Genomic DNA, 24,192 nt, shown 5'->3' with positions numbered 1-24,192 from the left:
GGTCGTGAATGTTACTTACGCTTCATGATTTGGTAGGTGGTAGGAGGATTCATCTCACTCTCACCACATGCATCACAATATTTTCTCTTCGCTCAACCCACGACCAGTCCTGTGATTAAATATCATAAACTCAAATTTCACCCACTTGCCTCTCTCGCCGTCTATTAAAAATGGAGCTCAGCCTCACGACAGAACTGTGGTTAAAAATAAACCTGAGATCTGATGTCATAAACCACCCTGGTCTCATTCCTTTGGGTGGTCCTACCTTTAGGGTGAGCCAGCGGAGATCTTAAGGCGATGAATACTAGGGTGACATATAACATCCCAGGTAACATCTGTGCCGTGCATGGCGACAAAAAACACTGGGCATCAGAGCACACTAGGTGTTATCACGTCCCCACAGCGCCCTGCTTAGGTCACATGACTCACCTGAGCAAGTTTCATGTGGCGAAGAAGGCTGTGAGATACAGTCGCAAAGCCCCGGAAGAGGCTCATAAGTGAAACTTCAGATGGAAATATCAGCAGTTCAAGAGGGATGCGAAGGTAGAAAATGAACTTCATCCATCTACAAGATTTGCCTTTCCCAAAACTCCACATAGAATGTGAAATAAATGGAAATGGAAATAAGCTAACTCACCACTGTGGAGACCCAGAAAGAGGACAGACTACACAAAAGAGGCAAAACTAAAGCACACCATTCACACAGATGGGAGAAAGAGAGAGAGAGAGAGAGAGAGCTCTCATTACCACTCACTTTCCTACAGCCCTGGAGGCCAGAGAGAAGGTCGCTTTCTTTATCTATGATACAGATCTTGTGCACAAAGTAACAAGTGCCTCTGCACCAGATATGATGGGCACACAAGTTATCATCCAATGTGCATGAAATGGATCTAATATCTTGTGCAAATGAGTAGTTACTTATTTAGTGGCTCATCCAATCAAACGTTTACAATAACATAACCATCCCTGATGTAGTTTAATCACTGGTGTGTTATTGGCGTGAGTGAATATGAATTCATGGCACACCGCATTGCCACTGTTACATAGAAACATCAATAAATCACATGAAATGTCTGATGTTCTTCTGCAGTTTTACTGTATTGTGGGAATATTTGTTCTGTTTTTTGGTGGTGTTCTGTTTTAGCTCTAACCCTTGACTCCTAATGTTCATGGCTGGATTTAACTGTTGGGGGTGGAGATTACAGGCTCCCACCTACTTCAATGAAATGATCATATTTCTGTTAGTTTGTTGTCATTTTGTTGAACACAAATTTCTTTAAGTATATGTAGCATGTAAGCAAACCACTGAGACTCTTTAGCACGCTGTTAACACGCTTAAACGCTGTGACAATTACTTTATCTCAATTTTACAGAAAGGCAGTAACATAAAATCTCTGTCTTCCTGTTTAGTTTAGAAAAGGGGGTCCATTACTATGCTACCAGCCATTAAACCAATAATTAAAGTAATTTCATAGCATGATTATTAGGTTATATATTTCGTAAAAGCATGTTTTTAGATAAAAATCTGAATTTATGGCACTTTCCATTGTTGCCTATTTTTTCCCCCACATATTTCCATTAATTCAGTTGTTTTAAGAAATAAAATGTATTTAACATTCATATCATGTTTAAATAATTCATGCAATAGCAATCAACAAGACAGCCACAAAAATCACCTAATTTTGTAGGACCCATCCAAGTTGATGTTTACATTCTCTGTTAAATTATCAAATTACCAGAACCAGTCAACATACTGTGAGTCTGGGGTCCCGTTGGTAATCCACCCTCAGTATGTTACTAAGGAGCACTGATCAGGTCTTTGAGCCTGTCCTAACATGCGTGACTAAGGGCGGTGCCCACATCCTGATGTGGAAGGAAATGGATGTGTTTGTGCTACATCATCTGTGGGCCGACCTGGTTTCATGAGATGAGATTTCGCACGTGACGGGCGTTTATTTTTCATGTTGGAATGTTTGAAGCAGCATTTAAAAATGTGGCTCAAAACAACTTTAAACATGAAATGTCATCTTTAACATGTTCGAAATGAAAGAATTAAGAAAGCCAGTAAGCATTCGAACGTCCTTTACAAATTCTTTTATTTCAGCATAATAGTAAGAAGCCTCTCCTCTGATTTTCATATACTTGAAACTAATTGGATCACAAGGGTACATATTAGTTAGCCCATTTTACAATAATCATTGTAACATTTTTTTAGGAAGTTATTCTTATGCACTCATTTTCCTACACAAAATAATCAATATCAAGATCCTATTTTAACTGAGGACCATAACTCTGCATGCAAGACTAATAAAGAAAACAACTAATCTGTGATAGCTACTGTTATGCTGTTGTTCATCTAATACCATTATCAATATAATTTACTACAAATACCAGGGACTTCGTATAAGAAAGAAAACGTTTTCTTGTGGTACTACTGCCTCTAATGTCAAAATTACCGAACATACTGGGCTCTCAACTGTACTGATCCAAATTGTTCTATCCACCTTCTGTGTCAAGTTGAGGAGAAATAGGCTTTGTCTAAAACCTAAAATCTAGTACAGTCTGAAGGAAAAAAAATATCCATCTCTCTTTTTTGTCTTTTTTCTCTCATTTCACTCCAGTGTTTACAATTTCATCAGAATAAAAAAAGGTCCTTGAAACAATCATCAAAATGTGATGAGAAACTTCTCAGACAAATAAATCCTTGGATCCGTCTGAAAAAAATTAAACCTCAATCTTATAAACAAATAATCTGAGACTCAAGGATTCTATTGCATTTTAACAATGAGTTTGATAATACTAAAAACAGTAAATGACAAAAAGGTATTAACAAGTGACGTCAACTATATACTGTATTGCCCTTTAGCCGTTTCACTATGTGCTCGTGCCAGCAGTATCCCTTCCACAGATTTGGAATAGTGTTTCCAGAGCAAGTGAATGTATTTCTCAAACTTGGCCCCTTCACTGCCGCTGCGTTTTACCTCTTCTAACCGAGCAACTAAAAACTGACTACGTACGCATGTGAACCGTGACATGCCTTGATATCAATGGACCATTTAAAGAAACCTTCCCATAAATATCACTTAACTCGGTCATCAGCTGCTTGTTTGGATCAAACACAAACATCTGTTCATCGGACAAATCAGGAGCCCAAATAATGGACTCTGGGATCCCATCTCCACTTTCAGTCTCAAGCTTATCTGGACCTTTCATGAAAAAGAAAAAAAAAAACAAAGAAGAAGAAATTCTTTTCATCAGTATGATCCAAATGAGACTGTAGTCCCCTGAAATCACCCATGGTGGTTTCAGCCATCTGTTACTTGCTGTGGCATCAAAGAACAGGTGAAATGTCTTGAGATGTACATTTATGTTCAGCCTAGCGGACTAATCCTCCAGCCCAGCACCGACGTTTCTGAGCCGCAAGGCCAGTGCAGTCACGGAAAGGATCAAGTTTGAGAAATTTTTCAGCAGGCAGCAAAGTGGCCCTGATTGGCCGCTTCCTTGCCGCCTGACCGTCGAAGACCTTCACACAGTACGATCAAAGTTCATCATAGGTACAACAAATCGTTTGTTACAATATCATTTAGTACTACAATGATTATTTGTGTATCCGCACTTACTTAAGGCTAAACCCAATGACATGACAGACATCCATTGTTACACACCAACCACGTAATATTTGGATAAAAAGGCAATTGTTAGTGTGTAGTAGAGTCAAGCAAGTGTTGAGTCTGCTGTGGCCTTCGACCGGCCAGCGCACTGCAGTGGGAAACAATTTAGCACTACAGACTTTTCACAAGGACTGTCAAACTCCAAGGGGCTCCTCAAAGACCGTGTCACACTGAAATCAGTAACGATAACCCAAATAATTCATCATCATCATCAAAAGACAACCTTTCTCGACAGAAGAACACACTCTGTTTTAGCGCCACTGAAGCCGTCAACATTCTGTAACCATGACAGCTTTAGGATAAAAAAAAAAGAGAGAGAGAGAGAAAACACCATGATGATGAAAGGCTGTCTCGTCTTAGTAAATACATCTGATCCACAAAAATAAACAGTTGAGAAAAAGGCAAATTAAAAAAAACAAAAAGAAACACACTAAGGCCACAAGATTTTGTATACCCCCGTTAATCTCACAATGTGAGAATCTGTACAAACAACATAATGGGACTTGGAGTGGCCAGCCTGCACCGTCTTAGACTGGGATGTATGAACAGGGCAAGGACGCACTCTTCTGCTAAGCACTGGAGATCTCTGTATATACACCGTGTATATACAGCTGAACGTACAACAGCACGACTCTGGGTGAGTGTGGGAGGACGACTCGCCGAGGCTGCTGTCCTGTGCCATTTCCTGAGTCATCGGCGTGTCACACACGACACAGAACGCAAGATGCACAGGTGATTCTCCTGTGGCTCGCCCCTTCATGTCTGACACAGAGCCAGTCAACTGCAGGCTGCCCCCTCATCAGCCACTTATTGGAAGTCCTGGTTTACAGTTATTACCATTTTCTCGTTTTTTTTGTAACAACACTCACAAAAGTTACTCAGGTTTCCTCAGGATCTCACTGAAACGGCAGCGAGAGACCGTATTTGAACCGATTTCTAATTTTCAGTTTCTTTTTGGCCCACTCTGTGCAGAAAAAAAAAAAATCACCACTAATGTCCCATAGAGAAATAATAAACATTTTGAATTATTTACACAAAGTCATGATCAAAAACTGTTCCTCCTGTTGACTAAATCAGGGAAATCCTGTTGTTTGAGTCATATTTAGACCAGATGCTGCTTTCAGTGAAATGTCTTCATGCCTAACACAAAGTTAGCTGCATTAGCAAGATCTGGTCTGCTTGAGATGTCAGAGTGGTTTCCTTACTTTGCCTGGAAGGAAAGTCCAGTTTAACTAATTCCGACCAATGTGACGATCCTTCAGTCACAATGGGCCACATGAGGAAACACTAGAAAGCAGCTCAAATACTTTTCGTCACCACTTCATCCCATTTTGTTGCTAACACATCAGGATAAACAATACCCACTGCCCTTCCCGAGTACCAACAAATGCAGATATATTTGAACAACAATAAAAACTTTTTTTTTTTTTTTTTGCAAAAATCAAATAGATTAAGTACAAAACAGGACCACTGTTCATCACAGAAAAGTCTCGTCTTTAAAAAAATGGGGGAGAGAAGGAAACACAGTAAAAAGTCAACAAAACAAAAACACAAAATGTCCCTCTGTCATTAGTAATCCCAAGACTGGAGCTGCGAGATCAGTCTGTGTTAGAGTGTGGCGTCACTCGGCACAGAGCTGAGAAGAAGAAACCCTGTGGCTTGTCCCGTCTCTGGCGGCCTTGTGGGTGTAGGGCAGGTGGAATGTCAGACCGCCAGCCGGCCTGGAGGGGGATGCAGGGGACTCCAGGTGGGGGGAGCGGGTGGGGGTTCTTGGGGGTACGGGCGGGGTTCGCAGCATGGCTGGTTTTCTACTTTGGCTACGCTGCGACCCTGGCACAACCGCCGATGCCGCAACAGCCGGTCTGTCCGTGAAAAGTTCTTCAAAACACACATATTGGGTATGGTTAAGAATTCAAGTAAATGTGGGATAAATCTGTTTAAATACTTATAACAGATAAAAACACAACAAAGCACAGAGTCTATCTTAACACAACAAGAACTCCATCTTCATATTGCACACGTATACATCTGAATGAGGCATTTAAGTGTCACAAAGAACAAATTTGAATGACATAATTATTAAATGACGGTATCTGGTTTGTGTGCATGCATACCTGCTGGCACCGTTCACACTGGTAAGGCTTCTCCCCACTATGGACACGCTTGTGTCTCTCAAGGTGGTAGCGCTGGATAAACCTCATATCACACATGTCACAAGCAAATGGCTTCTCTCCTGAAAGAGCACACAAATACACAGTCAATGCATCAATTTTAGCGTCTCGTACCAACAAACTGCGTGCAGCCTTTCACTTTATCTTTATTTTCAAACTATATTACACTTACACACTGCCCTAACAGTAACTTTGAAGAGTGTAGTTTCAGCATCTGAAAATGGGTATTCTAAAAGGCCTCGTCATCAACTCATTATGTGTAGATCAGAGTGGAATTTCTTTTCTTTTTTTTTTTCTTTTTCTTTTCGTGGCCCAGATCTACGCAACATAGTGGCCCCAAAAACTGGGGTGAGTATTTTTGAGGCTGGTTCAACATCCCATCAAATGACTTGACAATCCAAACTCGAGTTTGCTGTGACCCTGTTGTGTTGCAAACGCCAGAGCCTTTCTCGGTAATATGGGTACGGTAAAGGAACGCATACCCGTATGAGTGAGGCTGTGTCTCTCCAGGTGGTTACGCTGAATAAACCTCATGTCACACATGGAACAAGCATACGGCTTCACCCCTACACACACAGAGCAATATATTAGCCCTACCACCCACACGTACAAGAAATACAACTTTCAAGCTCAGGCTAGCACCAGGGCTAAAAGACTGGCAGAGATAAAAGCTAATCATTTCTTAGAATGTCATGTGCATTTGCTTTTTTTTTTTTTTTAGAAAGTATGGAGGTAAGTCACATAATGTGGAGCTAAACATGTCTGTTTTCAAAACAAAACACAAAGATCTGTCATATATTCACTATGTGAGCAACATTTGGTCGCTGTCTGAATAAATATCCTTATTTGACACAGCAGCAACAACACTATTTCAGCATCCTCTCACCTTCAGTCTATGATGATCATAATTATACCACAAGGATGTTAACAAATAATTAATGGTCATTTTTTAATCTTTCACTTTGAATGTGAGCCAGTCATTACTGGATATTAAGTTTCATCAAGTCACTATCTGATTTTGAGGTTACTCAAAGATTTTTTTGTATCAATATTGTAAGATGTTTACTACATTATTACTGCCTGCGTGCAATCGGATGCTATCGTAAATGCAAAATGAGAGACATCCTGGTAGAATTGTTATTAAAAATAATCTTTTTAGGTTGATTCATAACATGCAGCGATACACAGACTGTTTTTTGGTAAGGTGGGTTTCAATAACACATTCGGATTTATTTACTTCTTAGAGAAAGGTTTAGATTTATTGCACTTCTGTGTGCAAAACAAATTATTTCTTCTGTCAAACCAAAATTAGTTATGATAAATATGGGTTTAAAAAAAAAAAGTTTGATTATTTACTTACTTTTCTTGGAACTGGAGACGGAATTACAACCTAGCTAAAAAGCAACATACTCAATCCTGTGTATCCACGTTATACTTTGTGAATTGCCCTCCAGTATTACTGCTACACATAGCAAATATTATTTAAAAAGGGTAGTGAACAAAGGAAAAAAACCTGCCAAAACAAATCAAAACCTGAATGTTCACCTTTAGGATTTCCACTGACACCATCTGGATCGAGATTGAAATTAAAGTAAATTAAAGTTAAAGAGCGAAGGCAGACAGACACACGCTGATGGTGTCTCAGGTTTTTGCTAGAGTGGTATTAGATTACCTGGGAGTGTGTAACACACAAGAGGTTCAAATTATCCGCCAACAATTCTGGAGGGCAACATGCGTTTGTTGCTTCATCACTACACTTAGTCTTCATCTCACACGTGTGATTTTTTTACTTGAAACTAAGTACTAGTAATGTAAATATCTTAATAATGGCAACTAACCTGGGCACCTACAAATAAAAAAAGCATACGTTGAGCTTATTAGTGTAACTGCACTTCAGTATCCCTCATATTAACACAATAAAGTGAAAATAGTGATCTACATTAATGTGAGGAGGGCAGGTGCACGGACCCATACCCGTATGAGTGAGGCTGTGTCTCGCCAGGTGGTAACGCTGAACAAACCTCATGTCACACATGGTGCAAGCAAAAGGTTTCACACCTAAACGCAGAGCATCAATACATTATTTTCAGGACTTTTAATTTCTGTGTCACAATCCATCAATCAGTAATGTACTTTTAACACTTTTTCACAATTGATGGGTTGTTAACCACTTTTATGTGAAATTTTCCTGTGGAGTTTTTTTCCTCCAAGTCCAATAAAAAATAACATGAAACTGTGTTGATCAAATTTCAGATCCACAACTAAACACATCACATGAGCTGATGATGTCACAGTCCTGTGTTCATTTACATGTGAAGACTTGCTTTAATGTTGTATTTACAATCATAATCCAGGACAACCTTGATCAAGAAAAATGTACAACTAGTTACTCTTACAGAATAGTAATAACTGCCTCAGACGGCAGAGCCTTTATCTGACATAATGTGATTACAGTCTGATCTCAGTGACATGGGTAAGGTGGGCGGACGCATACCCATATGAGTGAGGCTGTGTCTTGCCAGGTGGTAGCGCTGAAAAAACCTCTTGTCACACATGGTGCAAGCATAAGGTTTCACACCTAAATGCAAAGTAGCAATATTATATTACTTTGCCTCAATTTTCATTCTTTACAAATAAATGCCTAATCTATTGGTTATTAACCACACATTTGCCAATTCATGCAAAAACAAACAGATGTGTCAAAAGTCTCCTTCATGTAACGCATTTTGTTACCAGCAAAGACAACTACACAATTGGCCGCTTTAGCTACATCACTAATCAAAATGATTAGCCATTATTATTCTAATAGTTAAAATTATAGTCGCAGAGCACTGCGATCAATGCCTTTAATTTTGTAAGCCTTATGTTAACAGGCTATTGGCCAAAGTAGGATTTCAATCATGCTAATAATTTTTTTTTTTTCCTTTGTCAGTCTTTAGAAGCACATTTCAATGTGGAAACACAATGAAGTGAGTGTTTCACCACAAGTAATCACGCCTAGTAAAGAAGGGCTAATGAAGGAATTTTCTGAGAGACGATTTCTAAGAGCTGTGGTGACCAAAAATGCAAGAGCGTTTTAAAAGCACAGGACGAGGCCAAATGTGTTGGTATTGGTGGTTCTACCGAGTTTTTTAAAAATGCATTTTCATTAAAAAGGTGCTAAACGTTCTAGAGGGGATCAGTTATTATTACCTACTTGGACTTAAGAAATTTAGTAATGCAAATATTTTGCTTGGCCTGCTAATTTGTCTGTCTGCGCTGCTTATATAATCACAATAAAGACTATGTAATAGTGATCTACATTAATGTGAGGAGGGCAGGTGCACGGACCCATACCCGTATGAGTGAGGCTGTGTCTCGCCAGGTGGTAACGCTGAACAAACCTCATGTCACACATGGTACAAGCAAAAGGTTTCACACCTAAACGCAGAGCATTATGGTATTATTTTCAGACTTGGCAATTTTTTGTGTTCACAATCCATCAATGAGAAATATACTTCAAATATCCATCCAGAATTGATGGGTTGTTAACCACTTTTTTAGAATCGTTTTGAAATTTTCTTTTTGAAGAAATGCATTTTTGCTTTTAATGGTTGTTTCTCCTTGAAATCCAATAAAAGAATACATGAAACTGTGTGAACCAATTCTCAAATCCACAACTTAACACATCACATGAGCTGATGATGTTGCAGTTCTGTATTGCTTTACACATTAAGACTTGTTTTGCATTGTATTCACATATTGAAATATTGAAGGATAGGCTCAATCAAGAGTACTGAAAACTACCTAAGATGGCTGGCTCTGTGTCTGACATAATGTGATTACAGTCTGATCTCAGTGACATGGGTAAGGTGGGCGGACGCATACCCATATGAGTGAGGCTGTGTCTTGCCAGGTGGTAGCGCTGAAAAAACCTCTTGTCACACATGGTGCAAGCATAAGGTTTCACACCTAAATGCAAAGTAGCAATATCATATTACTTTGCCTCTTTTAATTTAGGAATTAATATATACGCTATTGGTTATTAACCACACAATTGCCAATTCATGCAAAAACAACTCTTTTTCCTCACAAGTTTTCTTCATAATGCCTTTAACCATTTCATAGTGTTGTAGTTCCAACAAACATAAAAAAAATGCTAATAAAAAAAAAGATTTAGGGTTATCTATCTTAACTGACAACAGCTAACATCAACAGACTAGGAATCTTTGTTAAAGCTGCACTAAGATTTCCCTTAAATTAAACAGGCACATGTCTGAAGTGAATTAAAATTAAAATTAATTAAAATGTGCACACTGATTTCTACCACTGAATGTCATGGGCGCGGTGCACGGACCCATACCCGTATGAGTGAGGCTGTGTCTCGCCAGGTGGTAACGCTGAAAAAACTTCATGTCACACATGGTGCAAGCGTAAGGTTTCACACCTAAACGCAGAGCATCAACAGAATTATTTTTGTGTCTCTGCCATCAAGAGAAAATAAATAAACCTGTGCTCCTATTCTATGACTACAGAGTACCAATCTGGATTTAATTGATATCGGTGGTTAATAACCAATGTCATACCCTAAAATTACTTACAAGGATACAATATGATATCGAAAGATGCTTGTTTCAAATTACAAAATTCCCAGAGGGGAACTACAGTCCACTTACATAACACAACACATGAGATGATGAGGTCATCTATCTGATATTACATATATATCATTTGTGTTTAAACACAGATACTTAAGACTAGATCAAGCATACAGATGTTGCACAATCCTAATTTTGTGACAGGGTTAAGATTGGCTGACGCATACCCATATGAGTGAGGCTGTGTCTCGCCAGGTGGTAGCGCTGAAAAAACCTCTTGTCACACATGGTGCAAGCGTACGGCTTCACCCCTATGCACACAAAGTACCAACTTTAGAATAAAACACACAACTGCCGAAAATGATCGACGTTAAACTTTACTAATTGCTTAGTAAAGTTTGGTTGCACTCATCAGCGCTTTGTTTCAACTGGAAATTCCAGCATGCTTCAAAAATCTGCTAATCCAATTGGAAATGACGTTTTCACACCAGATTTATCTTCAACTGTAACTGCTCGAAAGCAAAAGGTCAACGTTTAAATTGAGTGATAATGAAAATATCCTATGTAGACAGCAAAATTATCATCAAACCTAAAAATCTACCAAATGACCAGGCAATTAATCGCGACGAAACCAAAATCCCCAGAAGGCACATTCCAACTAGCACAATAGCAAATTTTCAACACTATGCCAACAGGTGCTTGTTCATATAATTTAAACATATTGAGCACAGATTTCTGGAATTGATTTGTTGACGCAAATACTTGGGATTTTTGAAACGCTGATCGCAGAGACAATTTTAGGCAGTTGGTAAACAACTATGCACAACACATCAAGATTAGACATTTGTTTGCAAAGCAACTCTTGTTATTTAGCTTCAAAAACTGATTCATAGTCATAGTGATGGAAAGTGCTCTGAAAAACCACACAGAACCTATCTTGACATTTAAGCAAAAATAAACCACTCACTCTCCTCTAGTTTTACAAACTGTACTATAAAAGCAGACTGGCAAATTAAAGTATATCCTTACACACAATCAGTTTCCAAACATGATAGACAAAGATTATTTCCCCACCATTACTTTGAATGTGAAATGACACAATGACTATGCTGTGTGAGCAGGCAGCTAAATTTGAATGTTTAGAATTTTTTTTTTTTTACAGGAAAATAATTTTCCCTGTGTGAATTTTAGCCTAAATATGAACTAAATATAAAATCCCATTCACATCAACTCAGACCCCACGCAGTGATTTTGAGCCCCTAAAGACCAATATACTGTTTACTGACTGTAGAATAATTTCACAACTGCCCCAAAATGAACAGGACTCAGACTCGGTGTGTGAAAATCCTTGAGTCCATAATAATGGGAGCTTGGGCCAATCTGGTTTCTGTAGGCAGTCACACACCTACAGCACACACCTACAGCATGGACCTGTTTTTCCCTGACTCAATTTGATTTTAGAGTACAGGAAAAAGGTTTTGATAAGTATCAAAATAGAGAAGAGAGACCTTAATGTGCACTCATGTCTTTGAGGCTGCAAGGCACAGACACTAAGAGTCTTGGAACTAAAGTGCCTATGAAATATTTTCATGTGTTCTCAGGGTTTATGCATTTCAAGTATTCATAAGAATTTGGCTGCTTTTTTGGAAATATGAAGGATTAGGAGTCATGTTTGGGCTACAAAACAAATTTTTCAAAGCTGTGTACTCTATTGTTTCAAAGTAGAATTTCCAGTTACAACTGAACTGCTTCAAATACATAAAGTCTGAAAAGAGTGGTGTTGGCATTTTTGCTTCATGGTCATCATGTCATTTCATATGCAAATTATGGGAAAAGTTGTTATGCAAGTGCTTATGAAGCTCCTTGTTGATGCTACATGAAATATTTGTCAGGATAGTGACAGAAAGCAATACAAACTCGAGTTTGAAGCAGCCATGTGAGCATTAATGTGGAGCGCATGCATGACCAAAGTGAGGGAAAGAGAGAGCGTGTCATGGTTAAAAAAATGAGGACATACCCGTATGAGTAAGACTGTGTCTCTCCAGTTGGTAACGTTGTATAAACCGCATGTCACACATGGTACAAGCATACGGCTTCACCCCTAAACAGAGCACAAGAATGTCAGATGTATTTCAACACACAGGTGAAGTTCATGAACACCAAGATTTATAAAGACTTAATGAAATACTTTCAGGCTGTTACTTCTTGCATGCTTTATTACAGACAAAACTCTGTTGGAGACATTACACGAAAAAGAGCTTAAGAACCTGCGGACATCAAGAGTTACTGTGCATCCTCAATTAAGGAGAAACAGGGCTTACGCGATGCTATTTGGACCAGTTTGAGCAATATTCAGTCATTCTGCAAAACTGCTAGTGGTGGTGGTAGAAAACCATTTTAATGTTGAAACTTTGAGTAACACCATGTTCAAGATGCACCATTTCACTGTTTAGTCAGGTCAAACATTGCTGTTTTTACCTGATAAAATCTTGAGAAATTTAGCGTCTTGATGCCTGCATTTAAAAACGCTTTTTAGTGTAATGTACCTTTCATTTGTAGCAATATAGTACTCAATAATACACATGCAATAGTACCATTACAACGTTAATCACAAAACATGGTAACTGACACAGAGAGTCACTTTTTCAGTGGACAGTTTTCCAACAAAGCCTAAAAATTCTATTAAACATTTTTAGGAAGGGGAAATTAATTTATCAACAACGGCATAATTATGGTATTGTATATAGAGGGAATTTAAAAAAAAAATCATGTGTATGTTGTTTATATGAAAGTTTCATAGTGAAAGGGGAACAATTAATTGAAGCATACCAGTATGAGTGAGGCTGTGTCTTGCCAAATGGTAACGCTGGAAGAACCTCATGTCACACATGGAGCAAGCGTATGGCTTCACCCCTAAACGCACACAGTACCAAACTTTAGAAAAGTGTTCTCATGAACTATGTACACAAAATAGGTCATTTTACAAACAGTAGTCAGTGTTAGGTCATTACAAGGTCTCTACTAGTCTCTATACATACAAGAGATAAAATGTGTCATGTCAACCCTAAAAGCAATAAGCAAATACAATCAATACACCAGAAAAGAAAGAAAAAATCTACTAGTGCTTTAACTTTAACCTTGTATAATCAAGATATATGGATTAAGGCAGGCGATGCCTACACACAAGGGCAAATATCTACAACCCCTGATGCTGTCAATTGAGAGGGATACGTAAAACTTATACCCGTATGGGTGAGAGTGTGTCTTGCCAGGTGGTATCTCTGGAAAAATCTCATGTCACACATGGAGCAAGCATATGGCTTCACCCCTGCACACACAGAGCAAAATATTTTGTAAAAACAACACAATGAACTGAACAGGACACACTCACTTATATTATGTATCCAGACATGCCAAGAGCAGCAGCGCCAGTATGATGTCACACTAAAGGCATTTAGCTAACATTTTCTAATCTTTCAACATGCGTGAAGAAAAACAAAAAAAAGTACCTCAAAGAAAATGTCTTTATGCTGAAATAAGTGCAGCTTTTCAATGTCTACATGCACTGAAAAGGCTGAAAAAGTCTTCTGAGACAAGACAAGGTGTAATTTACAGGCACTGCAGTGAAGTACCAATTGAGGCACTCTAACTTGGGAAATGCTGTCTAAAATGGTGCCATAAAGAACAACTAAAAAGGCATTCCTCTAGCATGCCATAAAAGTTGCATGGACTGCTCATGGATATTTAAAAGAAAACTAGACTACTGTCATTTTATAAACAAGGTACAGATGAGCTTCAGTAAACAGGGTATTTGGGCTCTAATGTAGCAAAGAAGGGGAAACCCATACCCGTGTGAGTGAGGCTGTGTCTTGCCAAGTGGTAGCGTTGGAAAAATCTCATGTCACACATGGAGCAAGCATATGGCTTCACCCCTACACACACAAAAAGTATGTAAATATATGCTAGAAACAGAAACAGATGAGCTTCAACACATAATCATCAACGCATGTTTTATATTCTACCATCCTAACACATGTCTGGATACATCTTAATGTTTCTGAAAATGAGAATATTTGAAGCTGGCAGTGATTTTAGACACCCTAAATTTCTGTTTACACTGCTATGAGTTGAAAAGCTAAGGCACTTCTAAAACACCACTACCTAATGAGCTAGGGTAAGCAGACGCATACCAGTATGAGTGAGGCTGTGTCTTGCCAGATGGTAACGTTGGAAGAACCTCATGTCACACATGGAGCAAGCGTACGGCTTCACCCCTACATACACAAAGTGTCAACACATTAGCTAAGACGTTCCTTAAGCATCAGAGGAAAGCATTATTCACAGGCATTAAATCACTAGGACCTGGCAGACATTACACATTCCAATCAAGCTTCATGCGAAGGGGTGATTTGTTTTACTTCTAATTAGTAAAAGTGTCTTCTGTAATGGGAAGCATTCATTTTCCAATAATCTGGAGTACAAACTGCACATGGAACAAAAGCAGCAACAGGATACAAGCCGAGCACGTTTAACACATGACAAACAAGTCAGCAGCAAGACAGCAGAGAGATGTCTAAGACGGTGATCACACTGGCCAGCTGAGGGAGAGACGTTAGCACACTTCTCCACCATTCACTAATACAAGTGTCAACGACATTTTTGTTCTTAACATTGTGGTGATTATATTTGTTGCAAGTTTGAAGTCAATTCATGGTGGCATGAAAGCCTGTGTTGCAAGTGTGCTTGTTTTCTAGCACTCCAAAGTGACAATCCGCCCCAACTTTGACAAGCTTCCAATCTGATCTCCGCCATAAACTTACAGCAGAAGTATCTGTATAAGCGACTGTGCAACTACACGATAACAATATTAAATGAAAAAGCCAGACAATTACAGTTTTTGACACACGAGCTGTGCAGCCATTAATCTGCATGTAAAATATATGTGGACATCAAAGGACTATTCCCATAATATACCATGGCCTCTCAGTTAATCTGCTACTTCAATATGGCCGTTAACTACCAGATTTTCCCCAACAGCAGACTGAGCTAGTGTCTTGTTGAAGCAAAATTATATTATTTTGTCTGTAATGCATTGTGACCAGTCACCCCCGTCTCTTATGCAGCGGCTATGACATCGTATCACATATCCTCATAACCATGATGGATAAATCCATTGAGAATAAAAATTGTATCTCATTTCATTCATACGCAAAATGTGCAGAACTAACTTCTTTCTTTTGTACACTTCTGTGTACAAAATGTATGATAACAGCTAACAAACAGCTTTATCGCTTCAATGAGTACCGCTAACAATATCCTCGGAAAATAAAAAACAAAACAGGCAAAATATAAAGCCAAACAGAGTAAATGTTGTTGAGCAGCAATGGTACAAGAGGGATAATACTCTTTGAGGGGTCCACAGGAGCCATTTTAGTTCTCACTGATATTTTTGTAATTCTACATATACAGTTTGGAACCCTTAATATGGGAAAATGAATAATAATGTGTAAACTTTCTAAAGTCAGATATCAGTCTGACATATTAGGGTTTTTTCAAGATTTTTTCCATCAACTCCTAAAGGGTGGCTTGGGCCTGGTATGTTGTCTCAGTGAGACTAGCTGATTAAGTAAAGTTTCTTAAGTTGAACTGGGTACGGTAAATGGACGCATACCCGTATGAGTGAGTCTGTGTCTCTCCAGGTGGTAACGCTGGAAAAACCTCATGTCACACATGGAACAAGCGTACGGCTTCACCCCTACACACACAGAGCATAAAATTATTAGCTATTCAGTCTATCAAATGAGCGAAAATGTGGAAAAGAAAAAAAAAATAAATCACAAAATTTATTATGTGGATAACAGAAAGAACAGATGCAGTGTTGCTACAAAGAGCAACTGCTTACTGAGGCTACTGGGACATTGGAATAAAATAATATATACATACATACGTATACATAAAACTTGCCAACTGAGTTGGGCAGATTTGGTTAACATTAGTTTACTACTGATGCATTTCTTTTGGTGAATACTGGGGCGGCAGTCACTGACTTGAAAAACGATTAGGTTGGAAGTTGACTTACCCACAGCATACTTCTTAAAAACAATGAAAAACAAAGAATTTGTGTGAAAGGGTGCAACACAATTGTTTTTTTACCAAGTCCTCAGTTTTCACTTTATATATACACAATTAAGACCATAGTCCTTTGATGTCCATGCAATTATTTTCACTGACAAAGTAATAATAACATTGACAAATGATTTTAAAAAATAAATAAATCTTGCATGTTTTTTTGCGGCCTGTGCTTGGAGGCTTTCTCATACATATACTGGGGTCCACAAGTTTGAGTCCACTTTCAAGTCCACTATCAAAACGTCTTGTTTACAGAACTGTTTGTTCTCATCATTCAGAAACATAATCGATATAATTACTTAATTACTTACAGAATTAATTATAGTTGTTTTAAGAATAACCTGTGGCACACAGAAACGTCACAAAAACCTAAACATACAAATAGTATATTGTAATAGAGTCAGACATATGAGTCACTAAACCGAGTTTCAATTCTAATGTACTTTCAACTAGTCAAAAGAAAGTAGTGAAGAGCAGTGGATCAACCTGACATCACTGCAGGACCCAACAGCATTTGCATGAAGAACACATATTCAAATGAACAAAGAACCTCCCACTTTACTCGTTGACACAATTTGACAACAAAACAAGTCAAAACCCAGGCATGGGCCACAAACGGGCATAGGCCAAACAATGTTGACAAATCACAGTTGTAGATGGGAGGAAAGTTATTGTTACAGACAAATCCAATTTTGAATTAAAAATTGGATTCGTCTGTAACAATAGTTGAAGTTTATGACACACATGAGGGACAGATTTCTCCCTCCACAGGCATCAGAGTGCAACCACACATAATATTCTGAAGAAAGGGAAGAATGTGCCTCCAACGTCTCTGGGATCCTCTAAAATAAAGCTCAATGATCTCAAACCCTGCAAGCATTTCCACATGCCAGTAAAAAGGTAAGCTAGGATTGTGGCAACTAACATATCTAAAAAAGAAAAAACAACTTTATCATAAATGTCGAAACAACAAGTTTTAATAGTGGACTTTGGACCATTGGACCACACTGTATTACATTGCCTTCATTAAAAATTCTTCCTGGTGATGGGGGACCAATATTTAAAAGACAAATACTGTGCTTTATATTTTGGGGTGAACAGATTTTGGGGGGGGTGGCTTTGTTGGAAATTACTGTCCACAGACAAAAAGAACCCTGAGCATCTGTCCATTGATTCAAGTGACGGACAACAGGTGTAGTCCGATTTATGCAATATGGGTACGGTTAAAGGACGCATACCCGTGTGAATGAGGCTGTGTCTCTCCAGGTGGTAACGCTGAATAAACCTCATGTCACAAACGGCACAAGCATACGGCTTCTCCCCTAAACCGAAGAGCACCAGTTTTAGTCAAAGTCCCCACAGATACCACCAATTTAGCTGTGAGGCAAATGCTATAACCAAACAAGGTTTTTAAGCAGGCCATTGCAAAACCTTACAGTTGCTGCACACTCCTAGATTCAGTCCAACTCAAGCTTTTCAGGGTCTCTTTCAACAAATGATTCATGTAATCAGGCATTAAAAGCTGTTTTGGCTTAACTGTGAACGTGAGCTGTTCCCAACATGACCCATACCTGTATGAATGAGGATATGTCTCTTCAGGTGGTATCCGCTCCTAAATGCTCCGTAACAGTGATCACAAATAAAGTTTTTCTGCACTTTGGATGATGGACCATTCTCATCTCCACCTGTGCCCTAATGAGGACAGTAAAGAATAATGGTTCAACATTTCAGTCAATTTAACAGTACATCAATAATGTTTTGCATGAAAGGTGCAGTTGACCACAAACAGATTTCATAATTGGCCAAAAATACCCACCCACTACTGCTCTGAAACTGATGAAAATCTAAAACTCCAGTAAAATGCCAGTAAATGTAAGGCATATGATTACACGCTGGAGGCTTTGCACACATTGTCCAATTTTTCATTTACATTTCTAATGGTTTATCTTTTCTAAAACCCAAATTATCTTTGGTATGAACAAGCACGTTTGTCTTGTTTTGTTTTTTTTTTTACTACGTGTAATTAACATTTGAATTGAGAAATGCCCCACAATCCCTTCTGATGGCCTAATGCCCTCATGTTACTGCTCCCCCTGTTATGCACACAACTGCAGTTATTGTGCTCGGCTTCACTCTGCTCCCCTCCCCCTCTTTCCTCTCCAGAGATCCTCCACCCCCTCCACATCTTCCCTGGGCTCCTCCCCCCACCCCCACACCAACAAAAAGTGCACACATGAAAGCCCCAAGTCAGACGCACTTGAATAAAGTTAAGTGCTTTTACAAAAACGTGCTCGAGCAGCTATCGGCACAATTTCGTGTGTGAGGAAAAATGAACATGCAGAGCAGAGACCATTCCCCGTTTAGCAACCACAGCCACTGACCTTCCCTCCCCTTCCCTCTTGTTCTCTCACTTTACAGGGCGTTACTGATTTCCTGTTCTTTTTTTTCTGCTGCATGTCCTCGTTGGCCCTCATCTCCTTCTCATCCAGCAGGCGGGGAGCTTGGAATTCACCTTCCTTCCGGATAAGCTACGGAGCCAGAAAAGGTCAATTATTTCCTGATATCAGATCTGTTGGCTTTCAAAAAAAAAATCTGAACATGACTAAAATTAAGCAATAAGTCATCTATCATGTGCTAGCTGAAGAAGCTGGGTTTGTAAAGTTTGCACCTTGATTTTTGTAAAACCAATACAATTTTAAACTATTTGAATAATTTCTGAGGGATGTGGAATACAGTCCATATATTGTGCTGGTTTGGTCATCTGAAGCAAATCGAAATTTTAAGAAGTAGAATTTTAAGATTTTAGGAAAGCTGTGGAGGAATATATAAATATTCACACACAAAAACAAGAAGTAGGGGTTGTTTTAGAGTAGAGTAAATAATCAAGATTCAAGCATTTACACCCGCTTCAAATTTCTAACTCCATAAAAGCAACGGTTTTACACCCTTCACAATATTACAAGCATGAAATATATCAGCCCATTTCCCAAGAGGGTCCTAACCAGGGGTGGACAGCTCATTCCAGATGGGAGGATCATGTGGCTCTGGGGACCACGGTCAGGACCCTCTCTCTGCGGTGGTCCATGGCCAAGTGGAGCCATCATTTTTTTGGGCGGAGCAGCCATGGAGCTGGCCTGCATCAGGGCCATACTGGAGAGGACAGCTTCGCAGCCAAGCAGCCCCGCCTGCGAGGAAAAAGAATGAAGAGCAACTCTTTACCAACCATATCAAACAGGCCGCAATTTCAAATGATCTGCATCTCAGACAATATTGCCAGTGACGTGGCATTTGCCAAGCTAGTCATCAACGACAACATCCTGAGTGACACAAGACTGCAAGTAAAGTTATTTGTAACCACTTTGGTGTTCTTAAAACAAACCCATTTCATATGGTCGCGGACTGAGCTGCTGGGCAGATGTGACATTGCTGTGGTGTATGTGAGCGCAGGGACAGGGGTGGGGACAAGGTCATCCAGAGATCCGTCAGTCAGGATGGTCGGGCTGGTGGGAAGCCACACCCACCTCACTCATCTAGCATTAAAACTGAGGAAGAGGAGGAGGTGGATGAAACAGACAAACATTAAATTACAACAGCATCACACGCTGTCTTTATCGTTACATATTCCATGAACTCCTGTTGGGAAAGTTCTTTTTCCACAACGACATTGAAACATCACATAATATAAACACACAAATATCCTTCCTTTGTGGAGTACCATTGTATGTATATGGTTTGGCTTGGTTTTTGTTCATAGACTTTAGTAGAGTATACTGAGTCAGTTTATACTAGTTGTGGCTTAGATTTGATGACTCATAATGTATACATAGCTACATTTTTTTCTCTTTTGGGGCTACCCCAGTTGACCATAGTAAGCAATGGGTGGACTTGAGGTTACATCCATTTTTTTGCCCTGTGTTATTGGGCTACATGAATAAAACTGGCATGACTTCCACAATTATTTGCTTCTGCATAGGCCCTACAAATGCATGGTGTGGTGTTCAGTTATGGTAGGGACTACTACCCATCCTGCCTATTTCCCTGCTGGGTGACACACAAGAAAAATATATTAAATGAAAATAAAGCCCAAAAGGCATAATATTACCCCTTTAGATATGGAAAATCACATATCATATCAATCATATTGCACTTGAGGATAATTTGACGTCAACCTTAGATGGCATTTTTAGATGTTTGAAAAATTATTCAGGACTAAATCAGCAAAATAAACTTTTAGTTAATGCGATAAAAATGTGCTGCATGATATTGGAAACACTACAATACACCAGCTGCTATAAATGGTTTGGTATTATCTTCTTTGCATTCGTTTAAAGAAAAAAATCTTTCATACAATTCACAAGTTCAATGATTGTTGACTTATGGCGGTTGCATTAACATCAGCTGATTTGAAAGCATTAAAACTGCTACTGTAGGCATCAAAGACAGTCCACTCTTACACTACGCTATAAATACTGGTTCCTCCTCTGGCATGAAATTATTTTTGCACAGCAACAGTATTTTGCTGTATCGCTACTGTGTTTTGCAGAGGTTCTGTACACTTCTGATGATGTTGAATGCTTTCACTTTGAAACTGATGGAGGAACACTGAAACTTGGCTTTAAGGAATTGATAACTGGAATTGAAAAGCACATTCATTCCTAGAAATCTTGAACTGGATTGGATTAATAACCAGTTAGACACCAAACACTAAAGGTAATATTTCCATTCTGCCCAATATAATTACTATTTTATATCACATTAGTTACCTCTCTAGTTCTTAATCAAAGTTCCTTCACTAGTTTTCAAAGCAGTTAACAGTACAATAACAACTCAATCATGAAGCACACCAATATAAGGCTTGGATATACATACTGGATAGTCCATACTGTGGACTGCACAAAAATGTATGAATAACAAAGAATCTAGAGGAGAAATCTCTACAGCACACTCAGACAGATTTTTTGAGTATGACTAATTAGTGTTTTTAAATCTGAGATTTTCTAGCAGGTCAAAATTCAAATATACACACACATAAAAGCCCCAAAAAGGCTGTTAATCAGTAAACGCCTGCAGTGTCAATCAAAACAAAAAGGTTGAAGACTGACACTGAACAGCTTTTACTACAATGCATGTCGCCTCATCTTAACATACAACCGAGCACACCACCAATATGTACAAAATGATTTGATTCAATTGTCTACTGCTGTATTAGTTTCAAGTGTATAAAAGTTAGGATTTATGTATATTTATATTACATTTAAATCCAGAGAACAATGAACTGCTTTAAAAGTATACAGAATATAGTGCATTTGCAATTTATTATTTGTGGTGAATCTGTTAGGGAAGAGCCTTCATTCCTAATAAAAAAAAATGTTACTTTATTCACAGTGTACAGTGCAACTTTGGCTGCAAAACTTTTGAAAAAATGAAAACCTCTAACATCTAAGCATTTTGTTAAGTTAAATGGGAACAATTTTCCAAAGGAGAAGCCTACATTTCTACATTTACTACTGAGGGAGGATGCAAAAGCTACAATTTCATATGTGGACAGAAAATATACATATATCCATACAGGCAAAGCCCCGAGTCTGCACCCATGCTGACTTGGTGAATCAAATCGTAGGTTGTGCATTTTTGACATGGGTTTTTTAATAAGTGTGTTACGAGGAGGCCATGAATTTACTCAAAGAAACATTGCTCTTTTATTGTGATGGCTTTCTCGGGATTAATGTTACATTTTGGCTTCGTTGGTTCTTTTTTTTCTGACTGGGGCGCAAGTTAATTGCCGAGCATGTGTGCCACCATACAGGTTTACTGTAGTAAGACGGAGGCAAAGACATACTTTAACGCTACGGTGCTTTCGCCATTAGCGTTGGTTAGCTACCTAATGTAGCGCTAGCTGGGAAAATAGACGGCTAGCGTAACGCTAACATTGGCTAACGCTAATTAAAAGACTACACGGCTACGTCGCATCGCTACATTTCATTGGCTCTCGTTGTGTTAGTGGCCAGCAGAGGAAATACCATAACTACAATAACAACAACGTAATGTGGAAATAAATAAGTATTTTCCTGCACTGACTTAGCTGGCCTTCGCTCTGCCACCCAGCGTTAGTTTTGCTGATGTTGAACAAGCTGGCTAACAGCAGCTAGCTAGCTGCTCGCTGGCGCCCTCGCCCACTGAAACGTTGATCATCGAACATATTTTACAGCCCACCTGATCATCGGTTTGATACAGCAGCTTTACGAGAGTATCTATCCTGCAGACTGGACCAATTGATCGTTTCTTAGTAATAACACTACAAGGCACCAGTTCAAGTGGTTCAAGACACGATTGAGCGATAAAGACATTCGTGATGGCCGTCGTTGCGAGTGCCTCCCCCTCCCGATGATTAAGCTAACGTTTGTTAGCTCGCTAGCTAGCTAGCAACGGCTAACATTGGCGCTGTAATATCAGTCAAATCCCTTCGCTACCATTTCCGAGCGTGCATATTTTCAAATGAGACAGCAGAAAACCGAAAGCACGGTCAGAATCCACCGAGCATCGAGGGAAAATATGAGAATATATGTATTTACCTTTTAGCTTCACTCGCCCCGACGTTTTCAAGACCGTCTAGTTTACAAACACAGGAAACGCCACAGGATGTAACCCACTCCCCCACACAGCAGCACAGCCTCCTCAGGCCGAGAGAAAAGGGTCATCTTCTTCTGCCAGCTCCCCGACAACACACAGCGATGCGCCAACAAGATCTACTTAATTATCTATTTTTTATACGTGTATATGTGTATTTCTGAGAGGATTTGACGCCCACTTTTATCTGTGAGGCTCTGGTGTTGTGGTGGAGCTGGCCTCTCCTCTAGTTTGTTGCAGACGACGGCTGAAAAGACGCAGATGGAAAAGAAGGAGTGGACACTAAAATGACAGAAAAACAGCGTCGTGCACACACACGGCGGTAGTTTTAGTGGCTCAGTCCGCCTCCCATCAGCCAGACAAACAATGACTATTATTATAATAAGAGAATTGTTTTTACCGTCGTTTAATCTTTTAATTTTACGGTCTAATTGATTATTATGAGGTAGCTCCTCCCAAGATGCAGTTTAACGTTAACGGGAGATGGCGTCATCGTTAATTGTGTCAGTGTTGATTTATTCTAGTGAGCTGATCTTTGCTCCTTTCTTTTGTGCATTACGGTTAGTTTGCAAACTAAAATTATAGGCTACAGCCTCTTCCTTAATTGGTTCTCACACATCAGCTAATTAGCCTCTGGCATTATGTTTTTCTAATTAAAGTTGGGGAAATCTCCATTTGTTTCGTTACTGGTTGCTTATACAATGGCCTTTGTAGCTGGTTCTTCATGCTCATCCTATGCAAGCTCCACAATAGTGACTGGGTATTTTTCTCACATCAAAATGTGGCCTTGTCCAAAATCACCCCCACTGACTATTATCTGCATAGTAAACACTCAAAATGGCCTGTCTACTAAGAATTAAAGTGATCTTAAATCTTTTATTATACTTTATATGGTGTTGTGAGCGGTTAAAACACAGAAACACTCCATTGTTTTAAACCGACAGGACACTGTTGTCAGGATTCTTACAAAAATTGTGAATGAATTTGTGTAATTTGCTGCTCAGCATCATTTATAGG

The 24,192-nt window shown here is 39.1% G+C and overlaps 1 protein-coding gene across 14 annotated transcripts; it reads right to left on the bottom strand.

The window, feature by feature from the left end:
- Positions 1–2,079: 2,079 nt before the first annotated feature.
- znf740a (zinc finger protein 740a) lies at positions 2,080–23,380 on the bottom strand. Of its 14 annotated transcripts, none has more exons than XM_070852520.1 (21): positions 23,121–23,379; positions 19,928–20,090; positions 19,551–19,733; positions 18,930–19,076; positions 18,120–18,240; positions 17,787–17,870; positions 16,091–16,174; positions 14,610–14,693; positions 14,268–14,351; positions 13,664–13,747; positions 13,249–13,332; positions 12,437–12,520; positions 10,647–10,730; positions 10,185–10,268; positions 9,710–9,793; positions 9,179–9,262; positions 8,337–8,420; positions 7,817–7,900; positions 6,325–6,408; positions 5,786–5,904; positions 2,080–5,549 (listed from the first exon to the last, which is right to left on the bottom strand). In XM_070852520.1, exons 2-21 carry the CDS (start codon positions 19,970–19,972, stop codon positions 5,376–5,378), a joined length of 1,965 nt encoding a protein of 654 aa, XP_070708621.1. In that variant the 5' UTR covers positions 19,973–20,090; positions 23,121–23,379; the 3' UTR covers positions 2,080–5,375. The 14 variants fall into 14 exon arrangements, with proteins under 14 accessions (XP_070708621.1, XP_070708622.1, XP_070708631.1 ...); XM_070852521.1 differs by having other exon boundaries at positions 18,960–19,076; positions 23,121–23,378; XM_070852530.1 differs by lacking the exon at positions 14,268–14,351 and having other exon boundaries at positions 23,121–23,380.
- Between the last annotated feature and the right edge of the window lie 812 nt (positions 23,381–24,192).

The sequence above is a fragment of the Pempheris klunzingeri genome, chromosome 2 (assembly GCF_042242105.1).
Source record: "Pempheris klunzingeri isolate RE-2024b chromosome 2, fPemKlu1.hap1, whole genome shotgun sequence".
NCBI lineage: Eukaryota > Metazoa > Chordata > Actinopteri > Acropomatiformes > Pempheridae > Pempheris > Pempheris klunzingeri.
This window is presented reverse-complemented; position numbering and strand designations above follow the sequence as displayed.